The sequence below is a fragment of the Hydra viridissima genome, unplaced genomic scaffold (genome assembly GCF_058129835.1).
Source record: "Hydra viridissima isolate aposymbiotic clone 2 unplaced genomic scaffold, HvirCarnegie_v1 scaffold_14, whole genome shotgun sequence".
Lineage (NCBI taxonomy): Eukaryota > Metazoa > Cnidaria > Hydrozoa > Anthoathecata > Hydridae > Hydra > Hydra viridissima.
In genome coordinates this window covers 7,867,063-7,884,864 of record NW_028324313.1, presented here as the reverse complement: position 1 = coordinate 7,884,864, position 17,802 = coordinate 7,867,063, and the positions used below count along the sequence as shown (strand labels likewise).

General features: G+C 27.4%; 1 protein-coding gene and 1 pseudogene across 10 annotated transcripts; both read right to left on the bottom strand.

The window, feature by feature from the left end:
• Positions 1-6,932: 6,932 nt before the first annotated feature.
• On the bottom strand, positions 6,933-13,443 carry LOC145181230 (GDP-D-glucose phosphorylase 1-like). Of its 9 annotated transcripts, none has more exons than XR_016446894.1 (11): positions 12,945-13,443; positions 12,661-12,777; positions 11,212-11,319; positions 11,010-11,045; positions 10,578-10,670; positions 8,259-8,317; positions 8,081-8,183; positions 7,799-7,915; positions 7,517-7,653; positions 7,334-7,399; positions 6,933-7,146 (listed from the first exon to the last, which is right to left on the bottom strand). XR_016446894.1 is itself a non-coding variant. In XM_090071657.1 (11 exons), exons 1-11 carry the CDS (start codon positions 13,014-13,016, stop codon positions 7,131-7,133), a joined length of 1,026 nt encoding a protein of 341 aa, XP_089927783.1. In that variant the 5' UTR covers positions 13,017-13,443; the 3' UTR covers positions 6,933-7,130. The 9 variants fall into 9 exon arrangements, 6 of the variants coding, with proteins under 6 accessions (XP_089927783.1, XP_089927782.1, XP_089927784.1 ...); XR_016446893.1 differs by lacking the exon at positions 7,334-7,399 and adding an exon at positions 7,216-7,315; XR_016446892.1 differs by lacking the exon at positions 7,334-7,399 and adding an exon at positions 7,253-7,315.
• A 149-nt stretch (positions 13,444-13,592) lies between these two features.
• Positions 13,593-17,275, bottom strand: LOC145181854 (selenoprotein F-like; annotated as a pseudogene). Its single transcript, XR_016446895.1, has 4 exons — positions 16,722-17,275; positions 15,742-15,791; positions 14,186-14,253; positions 13,593-14,103 (listed from the first exon to the last, which is right to left on the bottom strand). The product of XR_016446895.1 is annotated as a selenoprotein F-like (transcript).
• Positions 17,276-17,802: the final 527 nt, after the last annotated feature.

The following is a 17,802-nucleotide window of genomic DNA, read 5'->3' as shown; positions in this document are numbered from 1 at the left end:
ATTACAACTATTTTTCACCTCAAAACATGTGCATTATCATATTTACATTCTCACGGGAATGGTAGAAAATGTTCTTAAATGACCTCGAAATTATATTGCGAATAGTTTTTGATCAAATCTTCGAAAAATCTCATTCGTGAATTATTATTCAGCTGTTTTTATTCATAAAATTTTCTTACTAAAATTAAAAAAACAAACTCGCACGTGATAAGACATTAAAAATTCAGTTTGAACAATGTATTAAACCAATAGACTATTACATAATGGCTAACACAAATTTCGGACAATAAAACTTAAATGTCCGATTATTATAATGAGATTTTATCTGAATTATTTGATTGTGTTATCTAATTATTCAAAATTGTTGTTTTTTATTTTTTTGTTTTTTGTTTTTGTTTTTTGTTTTATTATGTTTTGCTTTGATAAAATCTATTATAAAGTTTGGTGAAATTTGTCGTCAATAAAATGATACTTAAATACGATCCTTGAAACTTAAATTAAACCTGCAGGAAATAAGCGGCATATTCTGATACAATTCTGTTTTAACTTTTATATTTATTTTGAAATATGTTGTTTTCCCTAAAAATCAAGAGCAGACCATCAACGTTTCTAGTTACATTTCGTTTCTAGTTACATTTCCGGTCAATTTAAACAATTGTAAAAAAATTCGGAAATCACGAAATGACCTAACAAAGTTTTCGAACTATTTTTAAAAACGATACCAAACATCATTCAAATTTATTTTTAGAGCTTTATAAATAAATCACAATAGATAATGCTCTTGTATTATTTAATTAAAAGGAGATTTCCTCTTGACAAAAAAAATATTTCCACCGCTTTTATTTTTCCTCAATCCATTTGATCAGCAAACCGTTACTACATATTGCGTAAGGTGTTAATTACTACATATTGCGTTACTACATATTGCGTAATTGTCTGCACTCGTTTTTATTTATGTCATTTTTGCAAAAAAATTTTTAAAAAGTTAGTTTTCACTGATGCACTAAAAATACTTTCTTTTTGTTCTTAAAACGAGCTTTGGTTTTTAATCTAGTTTATAGTTTTATAACTTTGGTTTGTAATTCAGAATCTATTTTCACTGTGTAATTCAAGAGGGTTTGGCGATTTATGCGAATCATATTTTGCAGCACTCAACTTCATAATTTATATGGACACTTTATTTTGGCGAATAAATTGCAAGCTGAACTTTTTCTTTTGAGAACTTAGTTCTTTTGTTGGATTTTTTTTACATTTTTATAATTTTAGCATCCATCTCGGCGATAAAATATTTGTTTAAAAACAAAAACAATAGAGAATTAAAAGAATCCAAAAACAAACGAAGCGTCGCACAGTGACTCAGAACAATCAAAAAACGGTAAAAATTAAATAAAATTTGACATAAATTGTAAATCAATAATGTTATATATCAAAATAATAATTTTTGGGTCAAAGATTTCAAATTTATTAATAAATTTTTTTTTATGCGTAGCTTCGACGCGTATAACGCGCGCTTATGCGCGTATACGCGCGTTTAAGGTGACTATACGCGTACAAAAATTTTTTTTCTCAAGTTTTAGAATCTTCAAGACAAACACATTATCTTGATATATTACTCTACTTGATATTTTTATAAAAATGGTTATTAAAGAAGGTTGATACATAGAGAAAAAAAAACTGTATTTATTACATTCATTTTATTATTTACATTACAATTAATTTAATAACTTCATCTGGTAACGGTTTTCCTCGATAGCTCTTATGTTTTCTAAAAGATATGCTTGATACTTTTGGATCTGATCTTAGTAGAAGGTAGTGCATCTGATTCATCATTGTGTTTAACCTTGAAATTTTTGCCGTGTGCTTAAGTCTAGAATTTCTTATCTGTTTATTTAAACTCTCCAGTGCATCTTCCGAATATACCCCGACTGGCAAAGGTAATTTATGTGATATGGAAGAACTATGAAGCAGCAGTTTATGTACAGTGGGAGGCATAACATACCAGTTGTACAAACTCACTATACGTTTAGCTGTTTCAGTGCAGTATAAATCTAATTCATTGATGTTAATAGAATATCCACAAGATATGGTTATGAGAATATTATGCAATCTTTCAATTATATCACAATCAACTTTAGTAATTTCAGAAAGAGCTTTACTATTTTTAAATGCTCTTCTGGCAGTATTGCCGTCATTGGTATTTCCAGACCCAGTTTTAGGCATGTCAACATATAAGCTTAACCATTCTCTGAAGAGTACCTGAATCTGTTTTTTTTTTAAGTCTACAGATAATTTTTCCTCAATTGTTTTTGGCTTATACTTTTTAATTTCAATTTTATAACTCAAATGAAGAATAAATTCCAAGCATTTTATCCAGCAATGCAAAGCTGAAATTCCAAGCCCCAAGGCTGACTCATTCTCAGTTTTTGCTTTTAATAAACCAATATTGTTCATTTCGTTGGGTTTAGCATTGCAAACATTGCAGGATTGAGTGGATTTTGTCTCTGTAAGTGCATTAACTACTTTATTATCAAACATTGTAAGATCAACTCTATAGCTGATATTAAAGGTCACCTTTCTTCCTGCAATATCAAAAACTTTGCTAAACGTCTTTAAGGTATTTATTTGATTTTTTAGATCTGATTCTTCTTCTCTGGATAAAATTGGACTCTCTTTTTTATATTGTAGATGAAGAGGTCTACAAAAGTGACAACTTGAAGGATTTGCATTTTTCCAAATTTCGCCATCTTTTACTTTGAGCAATAAAGGCACAAAAGCTGTACTAAAAAGATTTTCTTCACTCTTAAGTTCTATACTTGTGATGCTTGTCTCAAAGTATTTCTGTTTATAAACACTTTGGCTTGATGCTCCATCAAAACCAATCTTTCCATATAAAACTCCAAATATTTCGTTACCTTGACCACAATTAGGCATATCAATCATTTCAGTTATTCTACTCACAGTGTGATCTAACATGCTTTGAAGAGTACACTTTGCAGAAATTTCAGAAAAATGTATATTCTCAGGATAACATTTCAATTTTTCCACCAAAATATCGTGCAAGGTAGGATAAATATGTACATTGTGAACAAGAGCTGAGTTTCTGATCATTTGATATTGTTTATCGCTGAGATCAGTGTTCATTTTTAATGCAAGAGCTTCCTCTACACTCATAATGATGGGAAAGGTTTTATCCAAAGTTTTATCAACTTTTTCTATCTCTAAAACATCAGACATATTGTTTTTTAAAAAATAAGCTTTTTTTTTTTCTCCAGCAGCATTTGTACTTTTTGCAGAAGCTAAAAATAGAGCTTCATGATGTTTAGTGGCTAGTTCTTTTAATTTTTTTTTCTTTTGCTTTGCTCTCCAAGAACACTCAATTGCTTATGGGGCCTTCCAGAACCAAAATGACTATTTTTATTGTTCATAAGATTTCTTTGAAGCCAACGATTTTCTTTTTGTATAAATGTATCATAATTTACTTTATTTAAGTTTTCTTTGCGAACTTCTTCAGTATTTTTTATTTCATTAAGTAAATCCTTCCATAATCTTAATTTATCCACTCCTAGTTCACGCATCTTTGGGATAAGATCTAATCTTTTCATTGTTATTGTTTTTAAGAACCATCAATATAATAAAACTAATAAATCAGAAACATTTTAAACTACATTATATATTTTTTTACTTTACACTGTTTAAAATTTTATTTTGTAATGGCTTTAACAATTGTCACATTGTTACATCCTGTAATAACACTATATTACTAAGTTAACTTTACATTACAGGAAATACTAAAGTTGTTCAGTTAAGCTTTTTCAAACATGTTGTACTTATCAAATAAATACTTTTAAAAATGGCGGAAAACGAGGTTTTTAAGTGTTTATCAACATTTTTATTTCTTTAATAACTTCCAATACCGCAGGAGACCGCAGTAATCCCTTTATAATTTTAAAGTAGAAATGTTAATTAACTAGAAAAAATGTATATATTTTTGGAACTCGGTGGAACATTTTTTTAGCTGATATATAAACAGAAAAAATACAATTTCTTGCAACCTTTTTTTTAGAAAAGTCTTTAAATTTAAACAAAAAAATCAGACTTTTTTTTCTTTTGAGTAAATTTGAAATATATAGAGCCAAAAGATTATCTTTAAAAAAAATATACACTTTTATTTAAATTAAAAATACTCTATTTTAGTTAAATAAAAATCTCACATTTTTCAGATTTCTTTGAAAATAATATCAAATTTTTTTACTTCTTTTAACTATAAAATACAAAACAAAAGTTTTATGAAACAATTATTTATACTTTTGAAATAAAAAATTATTGCAATTTAATATTATTTAAAAAAGGGCACTTAATTTATAGAAAAGTTGTGAGGGGTTTATTACCATTTTTTTGCTGTTTTGAGTCACTGTGCGTCGTTTGAAAGCAGTCAAGTTGATGCGGATATTGATAACGATTATTTAAATTCTCGTTTAAAATAATTAAGTTTTTTAAAAATGAAAATAAAACTTTGTATTTAACTTAAAAAGCTTTTATTTCCATTAACTAATCGAGTTTAATTATTTTTCTCCTAAAATTTTTCTTACATAAGTCGTGGAAGAAGTGCCATTAAGCTTTGTGTTCGAATCACCCAACCTTTATCATATTCTAGAGGTTTAGGCTCGAAAGCTTTTCTAGTAAATCCTTGAACCTCATTAGAAATTTTGTCTTTAAAGAAATCGATATTTACCGACACTATCCTTAATAAATATTGTGATTTACATAATGGAATTTTAGCCGAATATCAATTAGGTGAGTTAAATATGATTTAAATTTTGGTTCGGTAAAATGTAAACTACTTACAAATTTTGAGAAGTGAAAACTTTTTTAAAGGTTTAAAATCTGAAAAACAAAAGTGTAAATAAATAAAGTGTTGTTTTGAAAATAAAGTCTTTAAAAGCAACATTTCTCATTTTAAAAAGTTACAAATTTAAATACGTAACATGACGTAAGTTCTAAAATATCTGAGGTGTGAAACTGTTTTAAATTTTCTGAAGAATTACAAAGTTCAAAATGCAGGTCTTGTAAAATTATTTGTCAAAATACTGACAATAGCAATTTCATAACATTTGAAGAGAAAACACGACATTGAAATTATAAAATTCAGTAACTTTGCCTCAAAAGTTTTAAAAACCATCAGCTAAAAAACCTAGAATTAAATTTTTTTGTGGTTTGGATTGAAAAATTTACAAGATCTTTTTAGTAGACAGTAGATGCTGTGGATGGAGTGAATTTTTTACCATCGCTATAATTAAGACTTGCTGTATATCAATCTCAGGGCTAAACAATTCCAGAAGTTTTTAAGCGGTCCATGATCCATGGTTTGTGCCTTAAATTAGTTTCATCAAAAAACAAATAAATAGATTTGTTGAAAATAAAACTTGAAGATAACAGTAAATTTGGAATAATATTTAACGAATACGCCTCGGTTAGAAATAAAAGATGTAGAAATGTAAATATACATAGATGTAGCTCTAAGAATGACGAGAAGTAAAGGAAATACGCTAACAGAGAAGGCGATTAAAATTGATTACTAAAAAACTTAATTCATTTAACTTGAATATAGAAGAGGAATTTGTAGCTTCTGTAACTGACAAAGCAAGTTTAATTTTAAAAATTACTGGAAAAAGATATTGGATTAGAACATCAGTTGTTACAATCATGACATTCACCGGTGTCTCTGATATACTTCTTCAAAATAACTATTTTGATGGATGAAGATTTAAGTGAGACTTGTAATGAGGAATTTCAAGATGGCATTGCTCATGGTGATAATATCTTAAATACTTTTTAACCAAGATATTCCATCCTTATAAGAGGAATTTCAAAGAAAATTTAGAGAGCCCTCAGTGAGCAAATATAATAAATCTAACCAAGTGTGCTTGAAAAGTTTAGAAGAGAAAAGAATGGTAATGCAAGAACAAGATAGAACAGCACTATTGCTGTATTTTAACTGAGGAGTTTTTAGAGCAGTTTGATTGCTGTATTTTAAGTATAAGATGGAGCAGCGCTCTTGCTGTGCTAACCTTTTTTTTTTGAAATTCAAACATAAGTAAAGATAAGTTAGATTGAATTGAATATTGAGTTTCCTCTTTTTTTCCCAAAGCGGAAGCCTAATATTGTGAATATTAAGAGAATACTCCAACTAGCGATTAAATACCAATTTATCTCTCAACTCACTCCAATTAGCAACTGATACTCTTTCAAAAAGAGATAAATCATTTATATTTTGATAGCTGTGTTGTATAAAGTGATCATTGAGATTCGAAAGAAAAAAAGCTATCATATCGATAAAACATCATTATTGTCAGTCAGTTGTTGAACAATAAGTCAGTTGTTGTTGAATAGAAATTTGAGAAAGATGTTTTTGGAAGAAAGAATATATTTTAATTCGTTTCATAAAATATTTATCAGATTCAGACGTTTTAAAGCAAGATGGTCAATTTAGAAACAGTGTTAATAAGATTTGTCGTTTTTAAATAAATTATTCTTGAAAAAGTTTTTTTTTTTTTTGTAATCATAAAATATAGCCAGTTTTAATCTTTAAAGCATTAAATTACTTAAGGCAAAATTTTAAATGCGGTCAAACTGCTAACCCTTAGTGGGCATAATGACTTCTGTTTTTAATGCTTTCTGACATTATCACTTCGAAATGACTCAAACAAAATGGCACAAAAGAGTCTCTAATAATATAGTTGAATCGATGTAAACAAAAACGTTCTAAGTCATAAAAACTATTTAATGACTTAGAACGTTTTTGTTTACATTGATTCAGTTGTGATCAACATAGTTTGTTCAATATAGCTTACATGTAACACGCACACGAAAAAGCGATTTTTTTAAAAAGTTATCAGTAGGCAACTGCCAAGAAATGCGAAGAAAAAATCCCCTTTCTGTTTTTCCATTCTACTTTTTTTTTAGAAGTAAAAATAGAACACTACACTGAATTTACAAAATCTATTTTACAATTCTAAGCTAATAACAAAAACTAGAAGTGCGATAGAACTTCCTTGCAAAGTATTTGGAATTGGTCATTTTGATAGGTTTGTTGGTTGAGTATCTCAATGGCTCTTGCTTCTATCATAGCTTCATATTCTTCTTTTTCTGAATAAATAATAGCTAATGAAAATTAACGCATCAAAAGGATTTGTTTATCGGTGGAACTTTACTTACACGAATTTGGATATGAATGTAGGTATAACAACTGCACCTTTAATAGGTAGAAAACCGGCCAATTCCAAACACGCCACATTAAATGGTATGTTGGTATTCTCTAGAGAAATAGAAGTACCTTTTAAAAGAATGTATCCTGCAAGATCGAAACAGCATGAATTCATTAACCTTGTTTCCTTTTTCCCTTAAATAGAGAAGTTTTTTTTTTAAAATCCTTTTTTACAAATGTATTTCGTTTATTAAATGATTTTCTTTGTGTTTAGTTCATTGCTATGTGTTTAGAAGCTAGAGTCCAACCTACCAGATATTGCTACTTTTGGAAATAAAAAAACTGTCACCATCTTCAAGTCACAACCATCAAATGCTGCACTTCTGCACATGAACAAATTGTGGGCGATATTGTTTTCGCAAAAGTAGTGAGTTATAGATATAACTTTTCTGAAAAAGGGAGAAAAAAAAAATTTAATATCTGTTTTACACAAAAACTGTCCGCGAATAATAATAATTTAATAATAATTTCACAAATATTCACCCGTACGAACAAACAAAAATTTTCCACGAAAGTTAACCATTAGCAATCTACCTCACAAAGGTCTCAATACTTCGGTTTGAAAGTTGCAAAGCAAACCCATTCACCATGTAGCCTTTGAGTATATATATTTCTTTACCAATGCTTTGAACAACCTGATGTAAATGTTAACTGTAAAACGTTAAGTAGATCATTTTTAGCATACATAAACAGCTAATACACAACTTTAGGCTGCTTATATATTATATATCAGTGCAAAATATAGATATATTATATATATAATAGATTATAGGAAAAAATCAAAGAAACAAATTATCAGGTGATAACTTTACGTACACTTCTAGTTATTGGTAATGTATAGTCCACAAATATGATATGGAAATGTAGATGATTTACTGAAGCCAACGCACAAAGGCTGTTAAATCCAATACAAAAACGCCTGAACGAAAAGTAAATGTAATAACAGAAAAAACTCGAAAGTATTTGTATTAAAAATTTGAAATAAATACATTACTCATCAGTTGATAGTAAGCAAAGTTGTGTTGCCTTTTCGAATCCATACTCGTTTATCACCTGAAAACAATACCAAGTCAGAAATCATTGTCACCAAATAAAGGTAATTTTAAAGAAGTGTTTCCAATCTTTTTTGTTCCATACTCTAAGCTTTCTTAATCTTTCACCACAACACACAACATATATATTAGGGTGGTAGCATTTTTTAAAATCATATTGATTTTAAAAAAAGGCCATGGTACTACAGTGTGAGGAATGGTCTAAAAACATTATTTATATTTTTTTTATTGTTTGATCGAAAACCTCACCCACCAAATAAAACCTACTTTTAACATTTTATCAATTGTTCACTATTGATAACAACAGTATTATTCAACAGTAATATTCTAGAACAAACATCTTTGTTGTTGGATGTTTCATATTTAGAAATCATTTCTAGTTAAGTTTTTATATTTCTTACTGATTGCGAATCTAAAACTAATTACAATAAAAACTATATATTTTACATTATATATATATATTTACAAGCGTAAATCCCTTGGGGCTGAGAATGCGAGATTCATAGCGTTTTGTCATATTTTAGTGAAAGTAAAATATGATTGCATGTTCAGTCAAGCTAATAAACATATTTTTGTAGTTGCAGAATTTCAATGGTTTTCAACAGATCAAGTACCGATATTAATAAAAATTACGCTGAAAAAGAAGTCAGATTGGGGGTACTGACTCTGGAAAATTCAAGAGCGCAAACAATTGCTATGGGTATAAAAGATCATCTGGATTATTTTGAATTGAGGATAACAATAAAAATGTCACAGATACAACAGCTGTGAATACTGACTGGAAAAATGGAACTGTAGTGATTCTACTGTGTCAGTAGAGATTGCTGAGTCTACCTGTGGCACAATATGTTGGCTGCTAACATCATGTTTTGGACTGCATTTTAAAACGTGTCATGGATGAACCCTTCGGAGGTGCTACTCCTTCTCCAGACACTGCGTACAACTTTGTCGATGATATTGTAAGGGAATATGATTCTCTAATAACAAAATTTGTGCAGAGATCGACAAGATGGAATCTCCCTACTATTACATGGAAAGATGACGTGTTGTTTCTTTTGGAACTGGGATATGCCTTTCGCTGTTTGCTCAACAATCGAGAATTCCCGTACATTAAATTTCATGGACTGCCGATTAAATTTGATTAAATTTGATCAATGCACGGTGGAACTCACGTGGAATCTATGCTATCCTAGCTTTTATTTTATTATCTCAAACAAGAAATCAATTGCAGCAGGTTTATTTATTTGTGCAATTTGGCTGGACATTTGGCTTTCAGATCACCATTTTCAAGAAAAATCCTATACTAAGTTAGCAGAAAATGTTCAAAATTGTGAAAATGCTAAAAATTGTTTTGATACCCACCGAAGTATAGAACCCTTGATAATTGACAACCAGCACAGCAATATTTGTGCTGAGAGAGCCATACCTTTTATGCAATCTTTGAACTGCAAAACTCCTGAGTCTTAATTTATGATTTATATTCAGTAACAAGGATTTATGACATAACATGCTGCTTCACTTTCAATAACATTATTACACAAAAAACAAATCTTATATTTTTTGGTGGCTGATATTTTTGAAATGAAAACCAAAAATAAATATATATTTCCTCATTTCAACTTTTTCTTATAGTGTAGGACCATGACCGTCACATTTTCTGAAAAAAAGTCAAAAAGTTACCACCCTTATATACATAACTTTTAATATTCATAAATTGAATTGTTCACTGAAGAAGCTTAGTTTCCCATTGTTGGGAAACACTGCTTTAAAGCCACTAAAGTTTAATTGACAAGTATAGCAACAAATATAGTAAGCATGGAAGCTTCTTGTTTGACTTTATAATTAGAAATAATTTCTTGACAATCATTCGGTTTTAATCAGATTAAATATAATTTTGTTTCGAATTTTTAAATTGTGAATTTGAAAGAGGATACCCTAAAACAATTTGTAACATTATTTCAAAAACCAATAAAACCTAAAATACATTGAAAACTTGTTTTTCATTTTTATTTGATTACAGAAAGAATCTAGGTTTTTGAGAAACTCTTGAAAAATGACATGAATTAATATATTCCATAGCTTATATAGCTTTCAATCTTAAAAAAAAAAAATTAAAAAAAGGAAAAAAAAAAAAAGAAATATTGGTTGATGTTGTACTCCAAACAACAATATTTAATGACAATACTTAGTATTTTTAAAAAATTATTAGTATTATTAAAAAAAAAAAAAAAAAAAAAAAAAACAAACTTAAATATACTTACTTGAGGCAAGCCACTTTTAGAATCAGGAACTAAGAGCACATGCCCATAATCAATAGGGCTAACATTTATAATGATAAGGTCACATGGTTCCATCTGAAAATATCGACAACTTAGTTAAAACAGTCAGAGAGCGAGAAGCATGCTTTGGAATAGAGGGTTTAAACTTAAAACCACAAAAATAAAAAAATAAAAAAATAATAAAGTCAATATATCTTAAATAAAAAATATAAGTGTTAATCTTATTAATAGTTACAAAGTTTATAGCATTGTAATAAAGTACTGTGTATTTTATATACTTATTATCAATATAGACCAACTAAATGGTGTATAGCAAATTATACAAAAAAAAACTGTTAAGATTTCATCATTCTTCCCCCACCCCCTCCCTGCCAGCATACATTTTTATTTTTAAAATTTATGAAGTTTATTTACCTTTGTTTCTTTTTCACTTTTGAGTTGCATTAACACCTCAACAAAAAGTTCCAGTAAAAACAATAAGAAAATTTAAGAAAATTTAAAATCTGAAAAATATCTTTTCAAGAAATCCTAAACAAGCAAATCAAAAATGTTTTTTTTTTTCAATAAGAAACTTTTTTCAAAATTTACTATATTTTTATTATTTAATTATATATACTTCTTGAGGTTGAACTTTATTGAAATTAAACTTTTCACTGTTGAATGGCATTACAACTTGAGTTGCTGACTGCGGTACTCTTCGGTTTGCAAATCTTTTTTCATTTAACTAAAATTATTGAACAAAAATTTTAAGAAAGATGTCAAAAAAAGTAATATTTGATACAATGGACAAGCCTTACTTGCAAATTTATATTGAAATTTCAAGTAAAATAGGGAAGGTGTCAATTAAGTTACTAACATTTAGTTCTGTAGCAATTAAAATCACAAATTAGTGCAATAAAAAGAAGCAATAAATTTACTGATTGAAATTGACAAAAAAAAACAACAACATTTTATTACTACTGGTTTCTTGTTTTTTGCCAAATCATAACTATCCATATGCACCATCTAAAATTTCATCCATACTTTGATAAAACTTATTGTGATTATTTGTTTATATGAGGTGAGCAAATTTATCAAATTTTAGTTTAAAATTTTGAAGTCTTCTATAAAAGTGAAATATTAGGGTGAAAATAAAATTCCAGATGAAAATGAATTTTACAAACTTAATACTATTATTAAAGCCTTTACTTTATTTAAACAAAAAAATCAAACGAAAACTAAAATTTATAAAATTATTTACAGCCACAACCCTTTCAAAAAGAAAATAAACACTTAGCTAATACAGAATTGATTTATTAGACATGTTGTATTCAGAAAGCTTTAAACAGAACTTATCATGTAGTTAAACAAACCAACTTCAAAAATATTAAATGTTTTGGCTATAATAATGTACTAAAAATAATATGTAACACAGTAAATCAAAACTGCATGCTGCAAATTTGTGATAACTGCCTAGGTAATGATACACTAAAAGAGCACCATGGGCACTTTAGTTGACAAAAAAAAATTAAGAAAAATAAATTTCAATAAGTTTTGATAATCCCAACTTTAAATACAATTAAAAAAAGAAAGTTATTAAAAAAGATAAATAAAAAAGGTTATTTAAAACTTTTAGCTTTAAAACTATCTAAGTGATAATTATTTTTAAAAGTTTTGAATTAATTTTTTTGTATGATTACTTTTCATTTTTTTATTTAATATAAAAACGTTTACTTTATTCTATCAATCTTTATCTTATAACTTAACTTTTCATGTTTTATAACCATATAAATAAATAAACATATCACCATGCAAAGTTTTATCAAAATCTAAAATAGTTTTACTTTTAACTCACTGATTTTAAGATCTGATAATTTCAAACAATCCTCTTCTAAACAACCGTGATTTCTTAATAAATTTTTTGTTTGAATTCTGCTTGGAACTAACAGTAAAAAATCTTCAGATTATAAAAGAAAATTTGAATTACAAAAAGCAATTGTGTGCAAATCATGCTTGTATCAAGTTTAAACTTCTACTGGTTACTTTTTATATAGTTAAAAGAAAAGAACAGAAAAAGTTTTGATACTTGTCCGTAAATATTGTAAGTTCCACCCAAACATCGTTTTTGAACAAGATCTAAATTGTACCAAAAATAACCAGTTGACATTGCATTGTCCCACAAACTACACAAGTGCTCTTCAAACTGAACAAAGAAAGGAAAAAATTAAATGTTTTAAAAAAAATATTTAAGTTTTCTAAAACAGAATACAAAGTAAAAATAAATAAACCAAAATGAAACTGATACAGAAGATAAAGCACAAGATGAAATACAGTTTAAAAAAAAAATTTACAGTTACAGATAAAAATTACCTCGGTCTTTATTTTGCTTTGACAACTGTGGTACACAAAATTTGCTTCTTTAATTAAAAACGTTTCTGGCATTTTCAAATTGATTTGTCCCTAACCCATTACCACAGTAATTTCTTAACAACTATTTGGCTGGAACTTTTAGCTGAACGCTTTATATTAGATGAAAAGAGATTTTAAGGTATTAAAAATATGAAAATATCTATAAATTATATGATTTTAAAAATATGCAACCAATGAACACAGTTTAATATAGCTTTAAGATTTAAAACAAGTAACATTTGTGTAAAGAGAAAAGGTTCAAGAGCTTCACTCTAATAGGTTTACACACAGCAAGTGTGTTTGTAATAATGGAGCTAAAGTTGAATGGCAGAGCTAATGTCATACTTCTGCTAATAGCTGTAAATTAATTATAACTTGTATTTAGAGCTACATATTAGGTATTACATACTTACAGTTAAATATTTAGTAAGAAAAAGAAAAAAAACAACAACATTTTTTAATGAACAAACTTTTCTTCATACATGTAGTTCCATATTATGGCTTATATACATGTCTTCATAAAACGTTACAATAGCAACATCAAAAGTTTTTTATATCACTATCTACAAATTCAGCTGGGTATCCTCAAACAGCATCCTCAGTGATTAATGATACTGTTCATTTTTTTTTTTTTGATAAAATAAAAAAAAACACAAAACTAATATTTGAAAAGTATTAAATATATTAAAAACAAACTCATACATTTTTTAAAAAGACCTGCCTAAAATGTTTTGAAAATTAAAATGTTTGGAATGAAATGAGAGTTTATCGCAATTTTTATCTAACACTGTTAAATCTTTTGAGCTCACAAAAAAAAAAGGAAATCAACTTGAAAAAAAAAAAAAAAAAATTCAAAACCAACACCAATACAATAGAATATGAAAAATAAAGTAATCAAGTAAAATGCATTGAAAAAAGTTAAATATCAATAAAATATCACTAAAGAGTACTAAATATAGTTAAAAAAAAAAAGGAGATTTTTATCATCAGTATATTTAGCTTGATTACTTTATTAACTTTTCGAAATGTTTTACAAAATTATTTATATTTTAATACACACTATAGAACAACCTTCTCTTTTAAAAATTCTGCAATAGTGTCTGTATCCCATTTTGTAATGCTAAAAACAAGATTAAAAAAAAATCATTAAAAAGATATATAAAATGGTTGTCATCATCATATATAGCTAATAACCTACAAACCTAAGTACTTCTTTGATATTGTCTGTTTCATCATGAAGCAAGAGTTGAGGGTCAGCACCACGCTCATACTAATAAGCAAGCAAAACTATTTTAGAAAAAAAAGTTATTACAGACTAATTATGGACATAGTAAAAGTTAAGGAAAGTGCTTGTACCACATTCTTTTCTGAAAAAACTAGCACACATAACTTTCCATCCTCAAATACTACGAAAATTGTAGTTGGTTTTTTTAAATATAGGATATTAAATAAAAGGTCTTCTTTCTTTCAAAAAGTTTGCAAATTTATTAACAATGCAAAGCTAAATGCAAAATGTATTGCCTATTTGGAGGTAAACACAGTTTTGATGAAAATTGAAACTTCTCAAACATCAAATGATACAAACAGTAGACATCAGAAGTCATTCTTAGTACTAAAGATTTATGAGTCCCAGGGAAGAGAGCTTTCATTTTTACTGTCAAAAGTATGAACCGAAGATCACAGTATCAATCAACTCAACATGGAATTTCAAAAATCATTAAAAAAAAATGGTTCAGAGAAAGTTTGTTAGGTAAATATCAATAACAAGAAAGTAAAACAATTTATGAAATGTATGGAGAATATAACAACAGGAAACAAATACCATTTAACAGGTTTAATCGGAATTCTACAATTTCAACTGCCCATTGATTGAAAGGTGTACTTTTACTCAAAACACATTAAACAAAAAAACTATGACATATTTTGTCAATTGCATGTTGGATTTTTCACAATTAAAATGTTACATAAAACAATTAAAATGTTACATAAGAAGCCTGATTCCAAACAAAGAGTCCTTAAAAAAAAAAAAAGGTTTTAAGAAACTAATTAAAAGGAGATTTTGAAAATATGAAAAGTGATTTGAATGAAGAATTTGAAACTGGTGGTTTCCTAGTTACAAATGCAAGTCTGCTGTTCAAGCGTAATCTGTTTTTTTTTTTTTTTAAAAAAAAGTTAGACAGCAGACTATATCATTAACAATCACTCTAATTTTTAAAAATCTCCTCAAGTGTTTGGAATTTAAAATGAACATAAAATTACCCATTTTTAAAGATTCTCAAAGAGACAATGAACACAAAGATCTCTCATTCACTTACCAAAAAAATATTTACTAAATACAAAACTACAGTTATGATTTTTTTAACTTAATTGCTAGTCAATCATCAGTTAGTGTATTAAATTATACTTTACTAAGAGATTAGATATTAATTCTCTAAACATTCAATTAAAGGTTATCAATAACTAAACTAGTGCACCTAAAAAATTACTTTTATTAGAGAAATATTTTAAAATATTACTGACAGTTTTAACATTAAAATAATTTGTTGTTTTCTATTTTTTGCCATTATTGTTTTTCTTCAATAGTTAAAAATTATGCCAGATAGCCTTTTATTATTGATGAAAAAAAAAAAATTTGAATTCTATATATGAAGCATAATATTAATATAAGCATATATTTTCTGTTGAGTGAATACGGTGAATGGAGTAATAGTAATGATAACAATACTTTGTTACCAATTAAGTAATAAAATATATTTACCTGAATTTTTAGGTTAGGAAACATTGCACGCTTTTCACCTTTTATGAATGCTGAAAGATAAAAACTTAATCCATAAAATTTAGTTTGTCACTTACACATACAGATTGGTGCAAAGTAACCTATTTAAGACATTAATTTTTTTTTTTTTTCTAAATGTAAAATTTAGAAAGGATTTTCATCAAATTAGTAAGTAATAATTGAATACTGGTTCTTACACAATCCATTTTAAGACTATTTTTTTTAGGTTTAAGATTTAACAACAGAAGTTTAAACTTGTAAGGAAGTTTGAATTTTTGAGGAAAAAAAGAGTTAAAATTAGCCCAAGCTCAAAAATATGTTAAAAATTTTTGAATCTGATAATTTTGGTAATTAGTTAAAATATGCTAAGTTGGTATAAAATATACATTGTAATTAGAAATAAGGACAGCAACCATACTGTCTATGCCTTAAAAAAAGGAACTCTGGCAAAAAGCACCAAATTGGTCCAAAAAAAAAAAAATACTACTAAAAATGGAAACATTCATTATTTATATTTGCAGTGGTATTAAATATATTAGAGCAAAAACAGAGTAATGAATTAATAAATCAGAACTTGACAAGGTAGTAAGGACATGATAAATTCATCTTGATAAATTCATTTAATTAGTAAAAAAATATGATTGTCTCAATAGTTTTTTTGTTATTTCTTCTTCAATAGTCATCTGCAATGCCCCATTTGATACAAAAAAAATATTTTCACCCAATAATCAATTTATGATAACCTGCAATTCGTTTTATGCAAGCTTGATAGCATTATTAATAACAGATTTAATTGGATTTAATCACTTTTAAATCCAAGCAGAGTTTTATGTGGATATATATATATATATATATATATATATATATATATATATATATATATATATATATATATATATATATATATATATATATATATATACATATACATATATATATATATATATATATATTCCTCATACCTTGAACTTGAGGATACCTTCCAACTTTTCATTGACACACCTTTAATGTTGCACTAGCATGGCGCTGATTTGGGTTAACTTCCTTTCCAGCTTCACAGCAACTTAAGCAACTTTCTTCCAAGGTAGACAGTCCAAACTCTTTTAAGTTCTCGCATGATCCACATAACAAATGTGAAGAAAACCCAAGTTCACTGCACTTATCAGGAGACCATTTTGCTTTCCCAAAGTTAATCAAAAACGTTAAAAGAAAAGAAAAAACATATCCAAACCAGAGTTTAGTCTCCATAATAACTTAGCTTTGCTAATGGCACATTTTATTTTTTGTTATTACGACTACGTGTGTACCCTTTCCGATAGGGTCCAAATATCACCAAGTGTAAAATATGACGTATTTATGAGGTGTTATTATCCAGCCAAATCTGGGTTTTTACTTCATTTAGCATGTAGAAAAAAAACCCAGATTGGTTTGATAATATTCGATTTGGTCTAAACTAATTATACACTAAGACTTAGAACCCCATCGGTGCTTCATTGGGTCGCAATTTAGCTTGATGTTTACGAAAAATCTGTGTTCAAGAAAAATGATTTAGCCTTAAGTGTAATGGTATACTTTTTTTTTTTTTTTTTAGGTTTATTGATTCTCTATAAACGTTTATTATTTAACATTAAACTGTCACAGATGGAAATCAATCGGAATTTTTCTTAAGTGATTAAACTTTTCCAATAATTCTTAGGAAATGTTAAATCGCTTGATAAAAATTTTAATTTATTTATAAAAGCTAATTTAGTTAATAAGTAAATAGCATAGATAACATTAAAAACTTTACGAGATTTTACGGGATACGTTATTCGTTAATTTTACTTTAATTATTGATTTTACGCGAATTCGGATTTATTGAATTTTTTGATCAGTGTCCCCTTTCATCTCAATGCTGCCGAACCACATTACCCAGTTTCGAAATTATGATTCAAATCTGTTTGATTTGCGACTAGAATCTGACCATTTTATAAATTTCTTTCTGCAGGTGTTCTAGTTTTTCTACTTAGATGTGAATTTTCACAAACGAATTGGAATTTTCTT

Coding starts and splice junctions, on each gene's coding strand:
- LOC145181230 (XM_090071656.1), bottom strand. CDS start 13,016: ATGCCAGAAACGTTTTTAATTAAAGAAGCAAATTTTGTGTACCACAGT. Junction 8,184..8,258: donor TGCTTACTATCAACTGATGA/GTAATGTATTTA, acceptor CTTTTCGTTCAG/GCGTTTTTGTATTGGATTTA. Junction 7,654..7,798: donor AGTATTGAGACCTTTGTGAG/GTAGATTGCTAA, acceptor TCCCTTTTTCAG/AAAAGTTATATCTATAACTC.